The sequence below is a fragment of the Pseudorca crassidens genome, chromosome 12, assembly GCF_039906515.1.
Source record: "Pseudorca crassidens isolate mPseCra1 chromosome 12, mPseCra1.hap1, whole genome shotgun sequence".
Taxonomy (NCBI): Eukaryota; Metazoa; Chordata; class Mammalia; order Artiodactyla; family Delphinidae; genus Pseudorca; species Pseudorca crassidens.
This window is the reverse complement of record NC_090307.1, coordinates 23,730,737-23,754,304: the sequence shown is the minus strand read 5'-3', so window position 1 is coordinate 23,754,304 and position 23,568 is coordinate 23,730,737. Positions and strand designations below refer to the sequence as shown.

The following is a 23,568-nucleotide window of genomic DNA, read 5'->3' as shown; positions in this document are numbered from 1 at the left end:
TGTCTGCTCACTCGCCAGGGTGGGTGCAGGCTGGGAGCTGAGGTTTGGGCTTCGGAGGTCGGATCCCAGTGAGAGGACTGGGGTTGGCTGCGTGAACACTGCCTGAAGGGGCTAGTGCACCACAGCTAGCCGAGAGGGAGTCCGGGAAAAAGTCTGGAACTGCCTAAGAGGCAAGGGACCATTGTTTCGGGGTGCATGAGGAGAGGGGATTCAGAGCACCGCCTAAACGAGTTCCAGAGAGAGGCGCGAGCTGTGGCTATCAGCGCGGACCCCAGAGACGGGCATAAATTGCTAAGGCTGCTACTGCAGCCACCAAGAAGCCTGTGTGCAAGCACAGGTCACTATCCACACCTCCCATCCTGGGAGCCTGTGCAGCCCACCACAGCCAGGGTCCCGTGATCCAGGGACAACTTCCCCGGGAGAACACACGGTGCACCTCAGGCTGTTGCAACGTCACGACAGCCTCTGCCGCTGCAGGCTTGCCCCGCATTCCGTAACCCTCCCTCCCCCCGGCCTCAGTGAGCCAGAGCCCCCGAATCAGCTGCTACTTCAACCCTGTCCTGTCTGGGTGCAGAACAGACGCCCTCAGGCAACCTACACACAGAGGCGGGGCCAAATCCAAAGCTGAACCCCAGGAGCTGTGCGAATGAAGAAGAGAAAGGGAAATTTCTCCCAGCAGCCTCAGGAGCAGCGGATTAAACCTCCACAATCAATTTGATGTACCCTGCATCTGTGGAATACCTGAATAGACAACGAACCATCCCAAAATTGAGGCGGTGGACTTTGGGAGAAACTGTAGACTTGCAGTTTGCTTCCTGCATGTAATTCGTTTCTGGTTTTATGTTTACCTTAGTTTAGTATTTAGAGTTTATTATTATTGGTAGGTTTGTTTATTGATTTGGTTGCTTGCTTCCTTCTATATATATATATATATATATATATATATATACACATATATATTTCCCCTTTCTCTTTTTGTGAGTGTGTATGTGTATGCTTCTATCTGTGATTTTTGTCTGCATAGCTTTGCTTTTACCATTTGTCCTAGGGTTCCGTCTGTCCCTTTTTTCTTTTAGTATAGTTTTTAGCACTTTTTATCATTGGTGGATTTGTTTTTTAGTTTGGTTGCTCTCTTCTTTCTTTTTTTAAATTACTTTATAATTTTTAATAATTTAAAAAAATTTATTTTAATAACTTTATTTTCTTCCTTTCTTTCTTTCTTTCTTTCTTTCTTTCTTTCTTTCTGTCTGTCTTTCTTTCGTTCTTTCTTTCTTTCTTTTGTTTTTTTCTCCCTTTTCTTCTCAGCCATGTGGTTCACAGGGTCTTGGTGCTCTGGCCAGGTGTCAGGCCTGTGCCTCTGAGGTGGGAGAGCCAAGTTCAGGACATTGGTCCACCAGAGACCTCCTGGCTTCACGTAATATCAAACAGCAAAAGCTCTCCCAGAGATCTCCATCTCAATGCTAAGACCCAGCTCCATCAAATGACCAGCAAGCTACAGAGCTAGACACCTTATGCCAAACAACTAGCAAGACAGGAACACAACCCCACCCATTAGCAGACAGGCTGCCTAAAATCATACTAAGTTCACAGACGACCCAAAACACACCACCAGATGCAGTCCTGCCCACCAGAAAGACAAGATCCAGGCTCATCCACCAGACCACAGGCACTAGTCCCCTCCACCACGAAGCCTACACAACCAACTGAACCAACCTTAGCCACTGAGGGCAGACAACAAAAACAACAGGAACAACAAACCTGCAGCCTATGTAAAGGAGACACAAAAACACAGTAAGTCAAGCAAAATAAGAAGACAGAGAAACACACAGCAGATAAAGGAGCAAGGTAAAAATCCACCAGACCAAAAAAATGAAGAGAAAATGGGCAGTCTACCTGAAAAAGAATTCAGAGTAATGATAATAAAGATTATCCAAAATCTTGGAAATACAAGGAGTAAATACAAGAAACGTTTAAGAAGGACCTAGAAGAAATAAAGATCAAACAAACAATGATGAACAACACAATAAATGAAATTAAAAATTCTCTAGAAGGAATCAATAGCAGAATAATTGAGGCAGAAGAACGGATAAGTAACCTGGAAGATAAAAATAGTGGAAATAACTAACGCAGAGCAGAATAAAAAAAAAAAATGAAAACAACTGAGGACAGTCTCAGAGACCTCTGGGACAACATTAAATGCCCCAACATTCAAATTATAGGGGTCCCAGAAGAAGAAGAGAAAAAGAAAGGGACTGAGAAAATATTTGAAGAGATTATAGTTGAAAACTTCCCTATATGGGAAAGGAAATAGTTAATCAAGTCCAGGAAGCGCAGAGAGTCCCATATAGGATAATTCCAGGGGGAAACATGCTAAGACACATATTAATCAAACTATCAAAAATTAAATAAAAAGAAAAAACATTAAAAAGAGCAAGGGAAAAGCAACAAATAACATACAAAGGAATCCCTATAAGGATAACACCTGATCTATCAGCAGAAACTCTACAAGCCAGAAGGCACAGGCAGGACATATTCAAAGTGATGAAAGGGAAAAACCTACAACCAAGATTACTCTATCCAGCTAGAATATGATTCAGATTTGACGGAGAAATTAAAACCTTTACAGACAATCAAACACCAAGAGAATTCAGCACCATCAAACCAGCTTTACAACACATGCTAAAGGAACTTCTCTAAGCAGGAAACACAAAAGAAGGAAAAGATCTACAATAACAAACCCGAAACAATTAACAAAATGGTAACAGGAACATACATATCGATAACTAACTTAAATGTAAATGGATTAAATGCTCCACTCAAAAGACACAGACTGGCTGAATGGATACCAAAGAACACCCATATATAGGTTTTCTACAGAGACTCACTTAAGACCTAGCGACACATACAGACTGAAAGTGAGGGGATGGATAAAGATATTCCATGCAAAAGGAAATCAAAAGAAAGCTGGAGTAGCAATTCTCATATCAGACAAAATAGACTTTAAAATAAAGACTATTACAAGAGACAAAGAAGGACACTACATAATAATTAAGGGATCAATCCAAGAAGATATAACAATTGTAAATATTTGTGCACCCAACATAGGAGCACCTCAATACATAAGGCAAATGTTAACAGCCATAAAAGGGGAAATCGACAGTAACACAATCATAATACGGGATTTTAACACCCCACTTTCACCAATGGACACATCAGCCAAAATGAAAATAAACAAGGAAACACAAGCTTTAAATGATACATTAAACAGATGGACTTAATTGATATTTTATAGGACATTCCAGCCAAAAACAACAGAATACACTGTCTTCTCAAGTGCTCATGGAACATTCTCCAGGATAGATCATATTGTGGGTCACAAATCAACCCTTGGTAAATTTTAAAAAACTGAAATAGTATAAAGTATCATTTCTGACCACAACGCTATGAGACTAAATATCAATTACAGAAAAAAATCTGTAAAAACTAAAAACACACGGAGGCTAAACAATACACTACTAAATAACCAAGAGATCACTGAAGAAATCAAAGAGGAAATCAAAAAATACCTAGAAACAAATGACAATGAAAACACGATGACCCAAAACCTAGGGGAGGCAGCAAAATCAATTCTAAGAGGGAAGTTTATAGCAATACAATCCTACCTTAAGAAACAAGAAACACCTCAAATAAACAACGTAACTTTACACTTAAAGCAGTTAGAGAAAGAAGAACAATAAAACCCCAAAGTCAGCAGAAAGAAAGAAATCATAAAGATCAGAACAGAAATAAATGAAATAGAAAAGAAGGAGACGATCTCAAAGATCAATAAAACTAAAAGCTGGTTCTTTGAGAAGATAAACAAAATTGATAAAATATTAGCCAGACTCATCAACAAAAAAAGGGACAAGACTCAAATCAACAGAATTAGAAATGAAAAAGGAGAAGTAACAACTGACACTGCAGAAATACAAAGGATCATGAGAGATTACTACAAGCAACCATATGCGGATAATATGGACAACCTGGAAGAAATGGACAAATTCTTAGAAAAGCACAACCTTCCGAAACTGAACCAGGAATAAATAGAAAATGTGAACAGACCAAACACAAGCACTGAAATTGAAACTGTGATTAAAAATCTTCCAAAAAACAAAAGCCGAGGACTAGATGGCTTCACAGGCAAATTCTATCCAACACTTAGAGAAGAGGTAACACCTATCCTTCTCAAACTCTTCCAAAAAAATGCAGAGGAAGGAACACTCCCAAACTCATTCTATGACGCCACAATCACCCTGATACCAAAATCAGACAAAGATACTACAAAAAAAGAAAATTACAGACCAATATCACTGATGAACATAGATGCAAAAATCCTCAACAAAATACTAGCAAACAGAATCCAACAGCACATTAAAAGGATCATACACCATGATCAAGTGGGGTTTATTCCAGGAATGCAAGGATTCTTCAATATACGCAAATCAATCAACACGATAAATCATATTAACAAATTGAAGGAGAAGAACCATATGATCATCTCAATAGATGCAGAGAAAGCTATTGACAAAATTCAACACCCATTTATGATAAAAACCCTCCAGAAAGTAGGCAGAGAGGGAACTTTCCTCAACATAATGAAGGCCATATATGACAAACCCACAGTCTTCAATGGTGAATAACTGAAACCTTTTCCACTAAGATCAGGAACAAGACAAGGTTGCCCACTCTCACCACTCTTATTCAACATAGTTTTGGAAGTTCTAGTCACAGCAATCAGAGAAGAAAAAGAAATTAAAGGAATCCAAATTGGAAAAGAAGAAGTAAAGCTGTCGCTGTTTGCAGGTGACATGATACTCTACATAGAACATCCTAAAGATGCTACCAGAAAACTACTAGAGCTAATCAATGAATTTGGTAAAGTAGCAGGATACAAAATTAATGCACAGAAATCTCTTGCATTCCTATACACTAATGATGAAAAATCTGAAAGTGAAATCAAGAAAACACTTCCATTTACCATTGTAACAAAAAGAATAAAATATCTATGAATAAACCTACCTAAGGAGACAAAAGACCTGTATGCAGAAAATTATAAGACACTGATGAAAGAAATTAAAGATGATACAAATAGATGGAGAGATATACCATGTTCTTGGATTGGAAGAATCAACATTGTGAAAATGACTCTACTACCCAAAGCAATCTATAGATTCAATGCAATCCCTATCAAACTACCACTGGCATTTTTCACAGAACTAGAACAAAAAATATCACAATTTGTATGGAAACACAAAAGACCCCGAATAGCCAAAGCAATATCGAAAACAAAAAACGGAGCTGAAGGAATCAGGCTCCCTGACTTCAGACTATACTACAAACCTATAGTAAACAAGACAGTATGGTACTGGAACAAAAACAGAAATACAGCTCAATGGAACAGGATAGAAAGCCCAGAGAGAAACCCACGCACATATAGTCACCTTATCTTTGATAAAGGAGGCAAGAATATAGAGTGGAGAAAAGACAGCCTCTTCAATAAGTGGTGCTGGGAAAACTGGACAGATACATGTAAAAGTATGAAATTAGAACACTCCTGAACACCATACACAAAAATAAATTCAAAATGGATTAAAGACCTAAATGTAAGGCCAGACACTGTCAAACTCTTACAGGAAAACATAGGCAGAACACTCTGTGACATAAATCCCAGCAAGATCCATTTTGACCCACCTCCTAGAGAAATGGAAATAAAAACAAACAAATGGGACCTAATGAAACATAAAAGCTTTTGCACAGCAAAGGAAAACATAAACAAGACCAAAAGACAACCCTCAGAATGGGAGAAAATATTTGTAAATGAAGCAACTGACAAAGGATTAATCTCTAAGATTTACAAGCACTCATGCAGCTCAATAGCAAAAAAAACCAAACAACCCAATCCAAAAATGGGCAGAAGACCTAAATAGACCTTTCTCCAAAGAAGATATACAGATTGCCAACAAACACATGAAAGGATGCTCAACATCACTAATTATTAGAGACATGCAAACCAAAACTACAATGAGGTATCACCTCACACCAGTCAGAATGGCCATCATCAAAATATCTACAAACAATAAATGCTGGAGAAGGTGTGGAGAAAAGGGAACCCTCTTGCACTGTTGGTGGGAATGTAAATTGATACAGCCACTATGGAGAACAGTATGGAGGTTCCTTAAAAAACTAAAAATAGAACTACCATACGATCCAGCAATCCTACTACTGGGCATATACCCTGAGAAAACCATAATTCAAAAAGAGTCATGTACCAAAATGTTCACTGCAGCTCTGTTTACAATAGCCAGGACATGTAAGCAAACTAACTGTCCATCAACAGATGAATGGATAAATGTGGCACATATATACAATGGCATATTACTCAGCCATAAAAAGAAACGAAATTGAGATATTTGTAGTGAGGTGGATGGACGTAGAGTCTGTCATACAGAGTGAAGTAAGTCAGAAGGAGAAAAACAAATACCGTATGCTAACACATATATGTGGACTCTAAGGAAAAATAATGTCATGAAGAGCATAGGGGTAGGACGGGAATAAAGACATAGACCCACTAGAGCATGGACTTGAGGATATGGGGAGGGGGAACGGTAAGCTGGGACAAATTGAGAGAGTGGCATGGACATCTATACACTACCAAACGTAGGGTGGATAGCTAGTGGGAAGCGGCTGCATGGCACAGGGAGATCAGCTAGGTGGTTTGTGACCACCTAGAGGGGTGGGATAAGGAGGGTGGGAGGAAGGGAAACGCAAGAGGGAAGAGATAGGGGAACATATGTATATGTATAACTGATTCACTTTGTTATAAAGCAGTAAGTAACACACCATTGTAAAGCAATTATACTCCAATAAAGATGTTAAAAAAAATACTAGCAAACAGAATCCAAAAGCACATTAAAAGGATCATACATCATGATCAAGTGGGGTTTATCCCAGGAATGCAAGGATTCTTCAACATACTCAAATCAATCAATGTGATACACCTTGTTAACAAATTGAAGGAGAAAAACCATATGATCCTCTCAATACATGCAGAAAAATCTTTCAACAAAATTCAACACCCATTTATGATAAAAACCCTCCAGAAAGTCGGCACAGAGGGAACTTACCTCAACATAATAAAGGCCATGTATGACAAACCCACAGCCAACATTCTTCTCAATGGTGAAAAACTGAAACCATTTACTCTAAGATCAGAAACAAGACAAGTTTGTCCACTCTCACCGCTATTATTCAATATAGTTTTGGAAGTTTTAGCCACAGGAATCAGAGAAGAGAAACAAATAAAAGGAATCCAAATCGGAAAAGAAGAAGTAAAGCTGTCACTGTTTGCAGATGACATGATACTCTACATAGAACATCCTAAAGATGCTACCAGAAAACTACTAGAGCTAATCAATGAATTTGGTAAAGTAGCAGGATACAAAATTAATGCACAGAAATCTCTTGCATTCCTATACACTAATGATGAAAAATCTGAAAGTGAAATTAAGAAAACACTCCCATTTATCATTGCAACGAAAAGAATAAAATATCTAGGAATAAACCTACCTAAGGAGACAAAAGACCTGTATGCAGAAAATTATAAGACAATTATGAAAGAAATTAATGATGATACAAATAGATGGAGAGATATACCATGTTCTTGGATTGGAAGAATCAACATTGTGCAAATGACTCTAGTACCCAAAGCAATCTATAGATTCAATGCAATCCCTATCAAACTACCACTGGCATTTTTCACAGAGCTAGAACAAAAATTTCACAATTTGTATGGAAACACAAAAGACCCCGAATAGCCAAAGCAATCTTGTAAAGAAAAATGGAGCTGGAGGAATCAGGCTCCCTGACTTCAGACTATACTACAAAGCTACAGTAATCAAAAGTATGGTACTGGCACAAAAAAAGAAATATAGATCAATGGAACAGGATAGAAACCCAATGATAAAGCCACACACATATGGTCACCTTATCTTGATAAAGGAGGCAAGAATATAGAGTGGAGAAAAGACAGCCTCTTCAATAAGTGGTGCTGGCAAAACTGGGCAGGTCCATGTAAAAGTATGAAATTAGAACATTCCCTAAAACTGTACACAAAAATAAACTCAAAATGGATTAAAGACCTAAATGTAAGGCCAGACACTGTCAAACTCTTACAGGAAAACATAGGCAGAACACTCTATGACATAAATCACAGCAAGATCCATTTTGACCCACCTCCTAGAGAAATGTAAATAAAAACAAAAATAAACAAATGGGACCTAATGAAACATAAAAGCTTTTGCACAGCAAAGGAAAACATAAACAAGACCAAAAGACAACCCTCAGAATGGGAGAAAATATTTGCAAATGAAGCAACTGACAAAGGATTAATCTCCAAGATTTACAAGCAGCTCATGCAGCTCAATAACAAAAAAACAAACAACCCAATCCAAAAATGGGCAGAAGACCTAAACAGACATTTCTCCAAAGAAGATATACAGATTGCCAACAAACACATGAAAGAATGCTCAACATCACTAATCATTAGAGAAATGCAAATCAAAACTACATTGAGGTATCACCTCACACCGGTCAGAATGGCCATCATCAAAAAATCTGCAAACAATAAATGCTGGATAGGGTGTGGAGAAAAGGGAACCCTCTTGCACTGTTGGTGGGAATGTAAATTGATACAGCCACTATGCAGAACAGTATGGAGGGTCCTTAAAAAACTAAGAATAGAACTACCATATGACCCAGCAATCCCACTACTGGGTGTATACCTTGAGAAAACCATAATTCAAAAAGAGTCATGTACCAAAATGTTCATTGCAGCTCTGTTTACAATGGCCAGGACATGGAAGCAATGTAAGTGTCCATCATCAAATGAATGGATAAAGAAGATGTGGCACATATATACAATGGCATATTACTCAGCCATAAAAAGAAACGAAATTGAGATATTTGTAGTGAGGTGGATGGACGTAGAGTCTGTCATACAGAGTGAAGTAAGTCAGAAAGAGAAAGACAAATACCGTATGCTAACACATATATATGTAATCTAAAAAAGAAAATGGTTCCGAAGAAACTAGTGGCAGGACAAGAATAAAGATGCAGACGTAGAGAATGGAGTTGAGGACACGGGGAGGGGGAAGGGTAAGCTGGGACGAAATGAGAGAGTGGCATGGACATATATACACTACCAAATGTAAAACAGATAGTTAGTGGGAAGCAGCTGCATAGCACAGGAGATTAGCTCAGTGCTTTGTGACCACTTAGAGGGGTGGGATAGGGAGGGTGGGAGGGAGATGCAAGAGAGGGGGATATAGGGATATATGTATACGTATAGCTGATTCAGTTTCTTATAAAGCAGAAACTAACACAACATTGTAAAGCAATTATACTCCAATAAAGATGTTAAAAAAAAAAAGAATGGCTATCATCAAAAAGAACATAAATAACAATGTTGGCAAGGATGTTGCACTATTGGTAGCAATGTAAATTAGTGCAGCCACTTTGGAAAACAGCATGAAGGTTTCTCTAAAAAGTAAAAACAGAACTACCATATGACCCAGCAATTCCAGTCCTGGGTACATATCCAAAAATAAAAAAACAAACACTAATTCAGAAAGACACACACACCACAATGTTCATAGTAGCAGTATTTATAATTGTCAAGATATGGAAGCAACCTAAGTGTCCATTAACAGATGAATGGATAAAGAAGATATGGCATATATATACAATGGAATACTACTCAGCCATAAAAAAGAATGAAATTTTGCCATTTGCAGCAACATGGATGGACTTGGAGAGCATTATGCTAAGTGAAATAAGTCAAACAGAGAAATACAAATACCATATGATATCACTTACATGTAGAATCCAAAAAAATACAAGAAACTAATGACTATAACTAAAAAGAAGCAGACTCAGATATAGAGAACAAACTTAGTGGTTACCAGTGGGGAGAGGGAAGGGGGGAAAGGCAATACAGGGGTAGGAGATTAAAAAAGTTTTTTTCATGATGTACCAACTTTTTCTCTGTGAAAGACACCCCTAAGAGGGAAAAAAAAAACAAGCTACAGACTAGGAAAAACTATTTCTAAACCACATATCCTACAAAGGACTCATATCTGGAATACACAAAGACTTTTCAAAACTTAACAGCTAATCCAATTAGAAAATGGGAAAAGATATGAAGAGACACTTCACCAAACTGAATGTACACATGGCAAATAAGCATATGAAAAGTTGTTCAACACCACCACTCATTAGGGAAATGCCAGTAAAGGTGGCAATGAGATATCATTACACACCTCTGCTGTACTAGTGACAATATGAAAAGCTGGCAAAGATATGGAAAAATTTAATCTTTTACACATTATTGGTAGAAATATAAAATCGTACAGCCACACTGGAAAACAATTTGTCAGTTTCTTACAAAATTAAGCATACATATAAGACCCAGCATATGGCAATTATCCTAGAGAAAGGAAAACTTATGTTCACACAACTATCTGTACACAAATGTTCATATCAGATTCATTTATAATAGTTAAAAACTAGAAACAATCAAAATGTACTGCAATAAGTGAATGATTTATAGAAACTTAAGTACATCCATGCAATGGAATACCACTCAGCAATAAAAAGGACAAACTATTGATACATGCAGCAATTTGGATGAAACTCAAAGGCAATTCATTGACTGAAAAGAGCCAATTTTGAAAGATCACATATTGTATGATTCCATTTATATAAAATTCTTGAAATGATGAAATTATGGAGATGGAAAAGGGATTAGACGTTGCCGGAGGTTAGGAATGATGGGGGTGACAGTGGTGGTTGTGACTATAAAGGGGAGCACAAGGGAGACTTTTGTGATGATGGAACAGTTTTGTATCTTGATTGTGGTGGCGGATTAGATGGATCTACACATGTGATAAAATGGCACAGAATTATATACATACATTATACCAATGTCAATTTCCTTGTAGGATACTGTGTTATAGTTACATAAGATATAACCATTGGAGGAAACTGGGACTGTAAGAATACATGACATTTTTGTACTATCTTTTCAATTTCTGTGAATATATAATTATTTAAAAATTAAAAAAATTTTGGGCTTCCCTGGTGGTGCAGTGGTTGAGAGTCCGCCTGCCGATGCAGCGGACATGGGTTCGTGCCCCGGTCCAGGAAGATCCCACATGCCACGGAGCAGCTAGGCCCATGAGCCATGGCCACTGAGCCTGCGTGTCCGGAGCCTGTGCTCCGCAACAGGAGAGGCCACAACAGTGAGAGGCCCGCGTACCGCAAAAAATAAATTAATAAATAAATAAATTTAAAATCACTGGTTATCTTGTCACTGTTATTCATTTCATTTCATTATTATTACTGAAAATAATTTTGCTGTTTGGAAGACCTGGAGCAATAAAAATGATCCGTTCTAGAGTGTCAAATGTTCTAGGTATGCCACTGAATATACCTAAAAGAAATGAATGTGCTTGTCTACCAGAAGACATGTACAAGAATGTCCACAGCAGCTTTATTTTTAAGAATAAACTGGAAATGACTGAAATGCCTATAACCTGGAAGATGAATAAATTGTGGTATATTCACACAATGGAATACTAAAAGGAAGAGGAAGGGAAAGGAGAGGAAGAGGAAAAATTTCATCTCACTTTATGTATACATTAAAGCCTCAATTATATTTTCAGTAATGGGGCCTGATTTAGCATCCTTGATCAAAATTTAACACTGCCCTTTCACCGTTATAATGAATTAAAACTATATTTGCTGCTCTGTATTAAAGAGTTGGTGGTATTACATTAAAAACACTGAAAACAGTTGGATTTCAAATGAATTATGATAGTCTCCTTTATCCACCATTTCATTTTCTACAGTTTCTATTACCCACAGTCAACTGTGGTCTGAAAACATTAAATGGAAAACTCCAGAAATAAACAATTCATAAGTTTTTCAACTGCACTCTGTTCTAAGTACTGTAATGAAATTTTGCACCCACTTGGGATCTCCAACCGTCAACGTTTTCTGCTCCTGACATCAACCATCAACATCGTCATTGATCAATGATCCAGGATCACCCGAAGCAGGTGATCCTGCTTCTGACGTGTGGTCAGAAGGCCAGTAGCCTAATGCTACATCACAACGTCTACATCATTCACTTCACTTCATCTTACTTATCACATAGACATTTTATCATCTCACATCATCACGAGAAGAAGGGTGAGTACAGTACAATAAGATATTTTGAGATAGAGAGATAGACCACATTCATGAATTTTATTACAGTATATTGTTATAATTGTTCCATTTCATTATTGTTGTTAATCCCTGACTGTGCCTAATTTATAAATTAAATTTTATCATAGGTCTGTATGTATTGGAAAAAACATAGTATATACAGAATTTGGTACTCGCCCCAGTTTCAGACATTTACTGCGGATGGATAAGGGGGGCTACTGTATATTGTTGCAGGATATAACTGTTTCTTCAAAAATTCTAATAATTCATCTAACTAGCAAGTTATACAACTTGAAGTTGTATACTTAGTTATATAAGATCTCTCTATGAAATCTGTAAAAATTGTTACCAAATTAATACGTATTTTAAGAGCACAAACCACTTATGAAACTTCATTTTTATTACTGTGTCAAAAAACTAGAGAGTGGAAAATATATTAATGGTTCATTGAAATTCACTTCCCAGTGTCCCCTTTGCCCCTTACAGCATCTTCTCCTCTAGCAGCCAGTAGGGAGAATCCAGATCCTGCCAAAGACAGGATGTGAGGCTATGCTTTACATACACTCGAGAGAACAAGAAGTGTAGAGCAGGTGCATCCATAGAAAAGGTCTGAGAAAGGTCTCAGAATCCCTCGCTGGGCTGATTGGTGATGGTATTTCTTTCCTGAGGCCAGCTAGTAAAAACTGGAGGGGGTAAATACTTCTTTAAATGCAAAGACAGCAACACAAGGCTTCGAAGCTTACAAAAAAATCAAGGAAACAGACACCAACAAAGGAACACGATGATTTTCTAATAACCAATCCTAAAGAAATAAAGCTCTACAAATTACCTGATGAAGAATTCCAAACAATTGTTTTAAGGAAGGTTGCTAAACTACCAGAGAACACAGATAGACAATGCAACAAAATCAGGAAAACAACACAGGAACAAAATGAGAAATTCAACAGAGATAGAAATCATCAAAAAGAACCAAACAGAAATTCCGGAGCTGAAGAATACAATGAATGAAATGAAAAACCCAAGAGACAGCACCAACATCAGGCGTGAACAAACAAAACAAAGGAAAAAAATCTGAGAACTCAAAGACAGGTAATTTGAAATCATCTAGTCAGCGTGTCTGAATGTATAAAAAACAATATCCAACAATATGCTGCTTACAAGAGACTTGCTTCGGCTTTAAGGATACACATATCTTTAAAGTGAAGGGATGGAAAAAGATATTTCATGCAAGTAGAAACCAAAAGAGAGCAGAGGTAGCTACACTTATGTTAGATAAAATATACTTTAACTCAGAAGCTGTAATAAGAGAGAAAGAAAGTCATTATATAATGATAAAAGGAGCAATTCATCAAGAGGATATAACAATTATAAATATAGATTCATCCCTTGGTATCTGCAGGGGATTTGTTTGAGGACCTGCTACAGATACCAAAACCCACAGATGCTCAAGTCCTGTAGTCAGCCCTCCACATCCCTGGTTCCACATCTGCGAATTCAACTAATCCCAGATCATGTAGTACTGCATTTATTGAAAAAACCACATTTAAGTGGACCTGCAGAGTTCATATCTGTGTTGTTCAAGGGGTCAGCTATATATGTACCCAACATGAGAGCACTCAAATATGTTAAGCAAATATTAACAGATATCAAAGTAGAAACAGACAGCAGTGCAGTAATAGTAGGGAACGTCAATACTCCACTTTCAACAGTGCATAGATCATCCAGACAGAAAATCAGTAAGGAAACACTGTATTGAACCATACTTTAGATCAAATGCACCTAACAGACATACACAGAACATTCCATCTAATAGCAGCAGAATACACATTCTTCTCAGGTACACATGGAACATTCTCCAGGATAGATCACATGCTAGGTCACAAAAAAGTCTTAACAGATTTAAAAAGATTAAAATCATATAAGTATCTTTTCTGACCACAATGGCATAAAACTAGAAACCAAACACCAGAAGAAAGCTGGAAAATTAACAAATATGTGGAAATTAAACTCATACTCCTGAATAACCAATGGGTCAAAGAAGAAATGAAAAGGGAAATCAAAAAATATCTTAAATGAAAACAGAAATACAACATACCCAAACTTATGGGATGCAACAAAAGCAGCTTTAAGAGGGAAGTTTATAGCAATAAACACCTATATTAAGAGAAAAGAAAGATCTCAAATAAACAACCTGACTTTAAACCTCAAGGAACTATAAAAAGAACAAACTAAGCCCAAAGTAAGCAGAAGGAAGAAAATAACAAAGATCAGGGCAGAAATAAATGAAGTAGAGACTAGAAAAATGATAAAACATATCAATGAAACTAAAGCTAGTTTTTTGAAAAGATAAACAAAATTGACAATCTTTAGCTGGACTAGCTAAGGAAAAAAGAGAGAAGATTTGAATAAATAAAATCAGAAATGAAAGAGGAAACATTACAACTGACACTGCAGTAATACAAGGGATCATGAGAGACTATTATGAACAATTATATGCAAACAAATTAGATAATCTAAAAAATGGATAAATTCCTAGACACATATAAACTACCAAGGCTGAATCATGACAAAATAGAAAATCTGAAAAGACCAATAATGAGTAAGGAGATTGAACCAGTAATCAAAAATCTACCAATAGGGCTTCCCTGGTGGTGCAGTGGCTGGGAGTCCGCCTGCCGATGTGGCGGATGCAGGTTCGTGCCCCGGTCCAGGAGGATCCCACTTGCTGTGGAGCAGCTGGGCCCGTGAGCCATGGCCGCTGAGCCTGCACGTCTGGAGCCTGTGCTCCGCGGCGGGGGAGGCCACAGCAGTGAGAGGCCCGCGTACTGCAAAAAAAAAAAAATCTACCAATAAAGAAAAGTCCAGGACCAGATGCTTTCACTGGTGAGTTCTACCAGATATTTAAAGAAGAATTAATACCCATCTTTCTCAAATCCTCCAAAAAAATTGAAGAAGAGAAAACACTTCCAATATCCCTGAATAACACAGATGCAAAATTCCTCAATATAATACTAGCATGGCAAATTTAACAGCACATTAAAAGAAGCAGATACCATGATCAAGTGGAATTTATCCTTGGGATGCAAGGATGGTTCAACATATGCAAATCAATAAATGTGATATACCACATTAACAGAATGAAGGATAAAAATTATATGATCATCTTAATACAGAAAAAGGTTTGACAAATTCATGATAAAAAAAAACTCTCAACAAATTACTTATAGAAGGAATGTAGCTCAACACAATAAAGGCCATATATAACAAGTGCACAGCTAACATCATGCTCAAAAGTAGAAAACTGAAGGCTTTTCCTCTAAAATCAGGGATAAGACAAGGGTGCCCACTCTTGCCACTTGTATTCAACATAGTACTGGAAATCCTAATCAGAGCAATTAGGCAAGAAAAAGAAATGAAAGACTTCCAAAATGAAAAGGAAGAAGTAAAATTATCTGTTTGCAGATGACATGATCTTGCATATAGAAAACCCTAAAGACTCCATCAAAAACTGTTAGAACTAATCAATGAATTCAGTAAAGCTATAGGATTTGAAATCAATAAACAAAATCAGTTGCATTTTTTACACTAATAATGAACGATCTGAAAGAGAAATTAAGAAAACAATCCCTTTTGCAACAGCTTCAAAAGCAATAAAATATGAAAGAATAAATTTAACCAAGGAGGTTAAAGATCTGTACACTGAAAATTATGAGACACTGATGAAAGAAATTGAAGACTCAAATAAATGGAAAGATATCCTTTGCCCTTGGGTTGGAAGAATTAATATTTTTAACATGTCCATACTGGGGCTTCCCTGGTGGTGCAGTGGTTAAGAATCCACCTGCCAATGCAGGAGACACTGGTTCGAGCCCTGGTCTGGGAAGATCCCACATGCCGCGGAGCAATTAAGCCCGTGAGCCACAATTACTGAAGCCCGTCCACCTTAGAGCCTGTGCTCCGCAACAAGAGAAGCCACCACAATGAGAAGCCTGTGCACCACAATGAAGAGTAGCCCCCGCTTGCCGCAACTAGAGAAAGCCCGCACGCAGCAACAAAGACCCAACACAGCCAAAAATAAATAAACAAAATAAAATTAATTAATTAATTTAAAAAAATGTCCATACTACGCAAAGTGATCTACCGGTTCAATGCAATCCTTATCCAAATTCGAATGGCATTTTCACAGAAACAGAAAAAGAAAAATCCCAAAATTCCAACTGAATTACAAAAGACCATGAATAGCCAAAGCAATCTTGAGAAAGAAGAACAAAGCTGGAAGCATCACATACTTGATTCCATCTATATTACAAAGCTATCATAATCAAAACAGTATGGTAGCTGCATAAATACAGTTGCATAAACCAGTGGAACAAAATAGAGGGCCCAGAAATAAATCCAGGCATATATGGTCAATCAATCTTTTACAAGGAGACCAAGAACACACAATGAGGAAAGGATAGTCTCTTCAATAAACAGTCTTGGTAAAACTGGATATCTACATGCAAAAGAATGAAATTGCATCCCTATATACACCATTCAAAAAAATTAACTCAAGGGCTTCCCTGGTGGCACAGTGGTTGAGAGTCCGCCTGCCGATGCAGGGGACACGGGTTCGTGCCCCGGTCCAGGAAGATCCCACATGCCGCAGAGCGGCTAGGCCCATGAGCCATGGCTGCTGAGCCTGCGCGTCTGGAGCCTGTGCTCTGCAACGGGAGAGGCCACAACAGTGAGAGGCTCGCGTACCACAAAAAAAAAAAAAAAAAAAACTAAGTCAAAATGGATTAAAAATTTAAACATAAGACCTGAAACTGTAAAACCCATAGAAGAAAACATAGAGAAAAAGCTCCTTGACATTGGTCTTGACAATGATTTTTCGGATATGACACTAAAAGCAAAGGCAACAAAATGAAAAATAAACCAGTAGGACTATATCCAATTAAAAAGCTTCTGCACAGCAACGGAAACAATCAACAAAATAAAAAGGCAACCTACAGAATGGAAGAGAATATTTTCAAACCATATATCTGTTAAAGGGTTAATATCTAAAATACATAAGAAACTCATTTAACTCAATAGCAAAAAAAAAAAAAACAACCAAATAATCTGACTAAAAAAATGAGCAAAAGTCCTGAATAGACATTTTTCCAAGAAGACATACAAATAGCCAACAAGTATGTGAAAACATCACTAATCACCAGAAAAATGCAAATCAGAACCACAATGAGATATCACCTCACACCTGTTCAGATGGCTATTATAAAAAAGACAAGAGGTGACAAGTGTCGGCAAGGATGTAGAGAAAACGACACCTTTGTACACTGTTGGTGGGAATATAAATTGGTATCGCCGTTCTGAAAAACAGTATGGAGATCCCTCAAAAAACTAAAACCAGAACTACCATATGGAAACAAACTAAGTGTCCATTGATGTATGAATGGATAAAGGAAGTATGAAATGGAATATTATTCACCATAAAAAAGAAAATTCTGCCATTTGAGACAACATGGATGAACCTGGAGGATATAATACTAAGTGAAATAAGCCAGACAGAGAAAGACAAGTACTGTATGATCTCACTAAATGTGGAATCTAAGAAAAAAAAGTTGAATATATAGAAACAGAGAGTAGAATGCTGGTTCTCAGGGGTTATGAGGTGGAAGAAATCTGAACATATTGGTCAAAGGATATAAATTTTCAGTTATAAGATGAATGAATAAGTTTTGGGGATCTAATATACAGTATGGTGACTACAGGCAATAATACTGTATTATATATTTGAAATATGCTAAGAGAGTGAATCTTATGCATTCTCACCACAAAACAAACAAAACTCCTCAGTATCTGCATTATGCGATGATGTATATATAATTAACAAGACTTAAAGGTACAACTACTGTGTATACCCTCTTAAGGCTACACTTTACTGTAGTTAGCTTTCCTAAATAATTTTTAATATACCAACTTCAGATTCTGTGTGTGTGTTTTTCTGATATCATTACCTGAATTGCTGGTCTAGCTTTTCAGCCACAAAATCCTGTCTCTCTTTTTCTTTCTTCTCTCTTAATAATCTGATTTTATCTCTCATTCTATCTTTTTTCTCCTCAATTGTTTCTTCTTTCAATTGCATTTCAATAAAATATTCATTTTCTTCTGATGCTAAAAGTTCACGTAACCTAAGTTCACAAAACAAAATGACAAGAGAAAAGGAAATTAAAACTATCATGCCACATTTCACTAACTGATTTTTATTTTGTTAAATCTGATTTCAGAAGTACACGTTCAGTCATAAATTTTGTAAGAAGGAAAGATCGTTACAGTATTCCATAAAATAAGACTAGTTGCCATTTAAAGCAATAAAGATACTAATCTATGCCATGTTTTATTTGATCACATACAGATGAGATATGTAATGTATATCTTCAACAAAAAAGCAAAATGAGCAGATTTTAATTAAAAATAAAGAAATCTGAAACAATATGTTCTTTTGCTTTCTATCAAACATAGGTTATCACAAGTGAAAATAGAAACAAGCAATAGCTATTGGTTTGGTAGGAATATGCATAGCTCAGCCATGATCCTTACTGTAAAAATTCACTTGATTTTTGATTGATCAATCTCAAACTGTGGTTTTAGGAATGTTTCAGAGTCTGGATCAGCTGGTTTACGAGCCTTACTTATTTCGTCTTTCTTCAGTATTGATGATAAACCCTTGCATGGCATCCTTGACTCTTGCTTTCACAAGACTGTCCACAAACTTGCGGTCATTGTGCTGGTCCCACTCAACTTTCAAGCGATCCCGCTCGTTTGACTTAATGGAAGCCAAAATAGCATGATGCTTCTGATGGCTGCGTCGGATTCTTTCCAGATGATGTTTAGCCCCTTGGCCTTTGGGAGGCTTGGCTCTCTGAAAACAAATAGCAACTATCACTTATGATAGACCCAAAATCAATTGCATATTTTCAATTAATCATGACCTCCACCAATACTCATATTAATCAAAACTTGGTATATAAAACTAATACATCCTGTTACAACTGCAAAAAACTTAGGTGCCTAAGATGTAACTTGTTTGATTCTTCGAACCTATACCTAAGATGTCATCAAATCAGTCTCAAATATTTCTCAAATGCCATTTGAGTAAAAGTTCATGGAATTATAAAGTTAAAAATTTGAACAGGGCTCCAGAGATTATCTAGTCAATAGATAATTGACTAGATAATCTCTGGATTATCTAGATAAGTTATAACTTAACAATAGATAAGTTATTTGCTCAAAGTGCTTTAAATAGTTAGGGCAGGCCTGGATAGAACAATAATTAGAGGTCTTCTAATTCCTGACCTTGATCTTGCCACCAACTACCCCACATTGTTTCTCAGGGGTGGACAACATAGTTACCAACATAAAAATTCTTTCAATTAAGAGACTACTATCTAAGTATAAGGATATATCAATATATAACAAGTTGTGACAATGAAAAACCCTTTACTAAGAGGGAAGCAAGGAAGATAGAAAGGGAGGGAGGGAAAGAAGGAAAAGAAAAGGGGGAAAAAAAAAAAAACCCTAGTGGTAGAACTTTTTTCCTATTTCTATTGTGCCCAGAAGTTTAATGTAAGAGCTGTGCTCCTGACATTTTGGGGTAAATTGAATTTCTGTAAATATGTTCATTTTATACAAACTTCCACCAGAAAGTTGGAAATGCATACATCATTGTGAATACATATTGACACATTTAATAAAATCATATGGACTATATCTTTTTCATTTCTGTATTCCTAGCAATGAACATGCCTACCAGCATCAGGTTCTCAATATGAATGGGAAAGATGAATGAATGAAACAATGTTTATGGGTGGGCTTGATGTGATTCCTGCTCCTCCTGGGCCACCATGAAATCCATGGTCTTGAGCTTTGTATTTTCAGCCAGTTTTATCAAATCATCCTTAGGTGAGTAGTGAGACTCTGGTGTGCTGATTCACAGTAACAAAACTTTTTTTTTTTGCGGTACGCGGGCCTCTCATTGTTGTGGCCTCTCCCGCTGTGGAGCACAGGCTCCAGACACGCAGGCTCAGTGGCCATGGCTCACGGGTCCAGCCGCTCCGCGGCATGTGGGATCTTCCCGGACCGGGGCACAAACCCGTGTCCCCTGCATCGGCAGGCAGACTCTCAACCACTGCGCCACCAGGGAAGCCCAGTAACAAAACTTTTAACTCATGTGGCAGAGTCAATCTGATCATTTACACTTAGAATTGGGACTTGGTAAGGGAATCTCCTAGGGAAAGAAAATAAACATGTGAAGATAGCTTCATGAAAAGATTCAGGGCTCAGGGTGTGTGTGTATATATATATATATATATATATATATATATACACACACACACACACACACACCTAGATTAGTTGAACAAGATAATACAAAACTGAGGTAGGTTGGAGACAAAGGATGATGTTGAGGGTTACATCATGGGAAGTAGCTAATTCATATCCAAATTATTTAGAGTCTAGATTTAGTTAACAAACTACTGTTCTCTAATACATAAAACATTTTATGAACGTGGATTCAGTGACAACAAAGCAGAGCTGGGTCAAGACTGCACCCTGGGCAGGATATACATAGGAACTCACGCTCCCAGTAGACAAATGGGCTGAGAACAGGAACCAAGCACCAAGGTCATAAGGAATCAATTGTCAAATTGTCAGGGCAAGAACCAGGTTCTGAGGTACATTTTGACTGAAGAGGGGGATGGGGGTGGAGAGAAACAGCCTGAGCAGTAGCTGGGGATTAGGAAGCACTTTAAGGCTTGGGCATCCTGTGTAGGACTTTGTGATCAGGAAGGACCTTATCTCTGGATGAACAGGTATGATCTGGAGTTCTCTAACAACGAGGTGGTGCCAATCCATGCAGAGTCTTATCATTATGTAATCAAAACCTGTCCTGTTTAACAGAAATATAATATAAACCAGATATATAATTTAATAACATTTTCTAGTAGCTGTATTTTAAAAAGTAAAAAGAAACAGGGGAAATTAATTTTAATAATATATTTTTATTTAACCAATATATCCAAAATATTATCATTTCAACATGTGACTCTACGCATAGTTCAAGTGCTCAAAAGCCATTTGTGGCTAGTGGCCACCATAATGGACACTGCAACTCTTAAACCATGCTAAATTCAGAACAAAGGGTTTAATAACTACTCTGTACTTTCAAGGTCACTGAAGGCTTTTGTTACTGCAACATCTCAAATTAGTTTCTACTATTACAGTTTACAGTTTAATGTCTTAAAGAATGATGTCTTACAGCCTAGGTTTAATCCTGGCCTCTACTGATTACTAATTGTGTGATCTTGAGCAAGTTACTTAATCTTTTTAAGTCTCAGTTTTCTCACCTGTCAAAATGAGCAAAATAAATGTCCTCCTAAAAAACTATTTCAAGAAGTAAATAACTGGGTTCCTAGGAGGCACTCACCAAATAGCCGCTCCTTTTGCTTCTCCATTACTTCAGACATTTCATCTTTCACCAACTTCTCCTGGAGGAATTGTTTAGCATCCAAGTCTCATCTCTGGTGGCTTTAATTCTTCTCCCACCACAACTCTGCAACCTCTAACATCCACACTTCTTATCACACTCTGACATCTGAGATACACCAGCTCTGACCTCTTCCTTTTCCCCTTTATTCTTCTATAAGCTTAAAGTATTCAACAGGCCTCCTTCTCCGGTTTGGTGGTAATTTGGTGGAACAGAAATCCTTATTGGTTCCCAACACAAGTAATATCACCTGACCAATGGCCCAGCCCCTGAGCTCAGTGTTCGCGTACAGAACCCAAAGTACATCAATTTCTGTCCCTCATAAAGTCTGTCTATAATGATCACCTTGAACCGTACAGACTGTAAAAGACTCCACTCTACTGATTTCCAAACCCAGATCCTACAGTCCCTGGACCTAAAAAAGAGGGGGCATTGAGAACTGCTATGCGCACTATGGACCATAATAAAACTGCACCCTTCATTATCCCTGATATTTCTTCCACAATGTTCCAACACAGACAGTATAGCACATCATTACATACTGTGTTAACCTTTGATGGTTTTGTGCATGAGCAAGTTGTTTCTGCAGTTAGATGATAAGCAACGTGAAGGCAGGGATCAGACTTCTAAAGAAGGGTAAACCTCCCAGGGTCACTGTATTCACCCCTGTATTTTCCACAGAGCTGTGCACACAGCAGGGGCTCAAATAATACCTCTATAATTGCCTGCCTACACGTGGTTTTCTAGCCTGTAGAAACCAGTGTGTAGAAACAAAGGTGCATGGACCAAGCTTCTGGGGTTCTGAGCAGGATCTGCAGCACGCAGCATTTCCCTGGCCTCCTACCACCTCCCCTGCCTTAAAGGCAACCAACCTCCTATTCCCAGGCCTGCAGGGACGCTTCTGTTATGGTTGAGTCAGCAGAGAAAGGGCTCTATAACCACTCACAACCCCTCACAGCCCAATACTCCTTCAACACACGATTTTCCTAGGCGTGTAGAACTAGCCCAAGACCGTACAGCTGCATCACTGCCAGCCCAGACCCCAGATTTCCTGCCGCCTGACCCAGCACCGTTTCCTTGACACACCCTCCGCATTGCAAAGGGACGACCTCTTTCAGCAGTCTTGGAAGACTGAAAACTCTCAAGATCTAAAGTGGTGTTTCTCCAAATACAGAAAGTAAATATTATATGACGCGGGGGGTTGGGGGGTAGGGAGGGACGGAGTACAAGAGCTAGGTAAGAGACCTTATCCTTCCCTCTTTCAAAATGCAAGCTGCTGCATCAAGCACCTGCTTCCCTCGAGAGAGCCCCTGCTGGGGGCCAGGGTGGGCTGCGCTGAGTTGGGGGAGACGCAGAAAGCGGTAGGGTCCCGCACACACATCCCGTGCTTACCACGATCACCACTTTGGGAGTGGGTCCCTTAACCTCCCGCTGTACGATGCCAAATCGCTGGCTGTACATTTTCGAGTCCCCTCGGGTTCGGGGCGACGCCCGCCGCGGTTCCCCAACCACAGCGACCTGAGGGACCAGATTCCGCGACGCAGAGGTCCGGTTGCCATGGTGCGCCTCGCGGGGATCAGGGCAGGTGAGGGGGGCGGAAGTTGGTCCCGTCACCATGGTGACCATAGACTCCAGCACTCACGACTTCCTCTGGGAGTGGAAAAGCTGAGTCTGCGCAGTCCTCTCCCCGCCCTCCGCCAGGCCTCCCGCCGACCTCACTCCCTTCTTCCAGG

At 38.3% G+C, this 23,568-nt stretch overlaps 1 protein-coding gene across 1 annotated transcript in view; it reads right to left on the bottom strand.

Annotated features, from left to right (window-relative positions):
* Positions 1–23,461, bottom strand: part of CFAP53 (cilia and flagella associated protein 53) — a 67,219-nt gene extending 43,758 nt beyond the window's left edge. The window contains exons 1-3 of the mRNA XM_067699123.1: positions 23,228–23,461; positions 18,981–19,210; positions 18,306–18,479 (exon numbers count right to left, since the gene is read on the bottom strand). Of these exons, the coding sequence (XP_067555224.1) occupies positions 18,306–18,479; positions 18,981–19,210; positions 23,228–23,461 (638 nt within the window). The remainder of the gene's footprint in view (positions 1–18,305; positions 18,480–18,980; positions 19,211–23,227) is intronic.
* Positions 23,462–23,568: the final 107 nt, after the last annotated feature.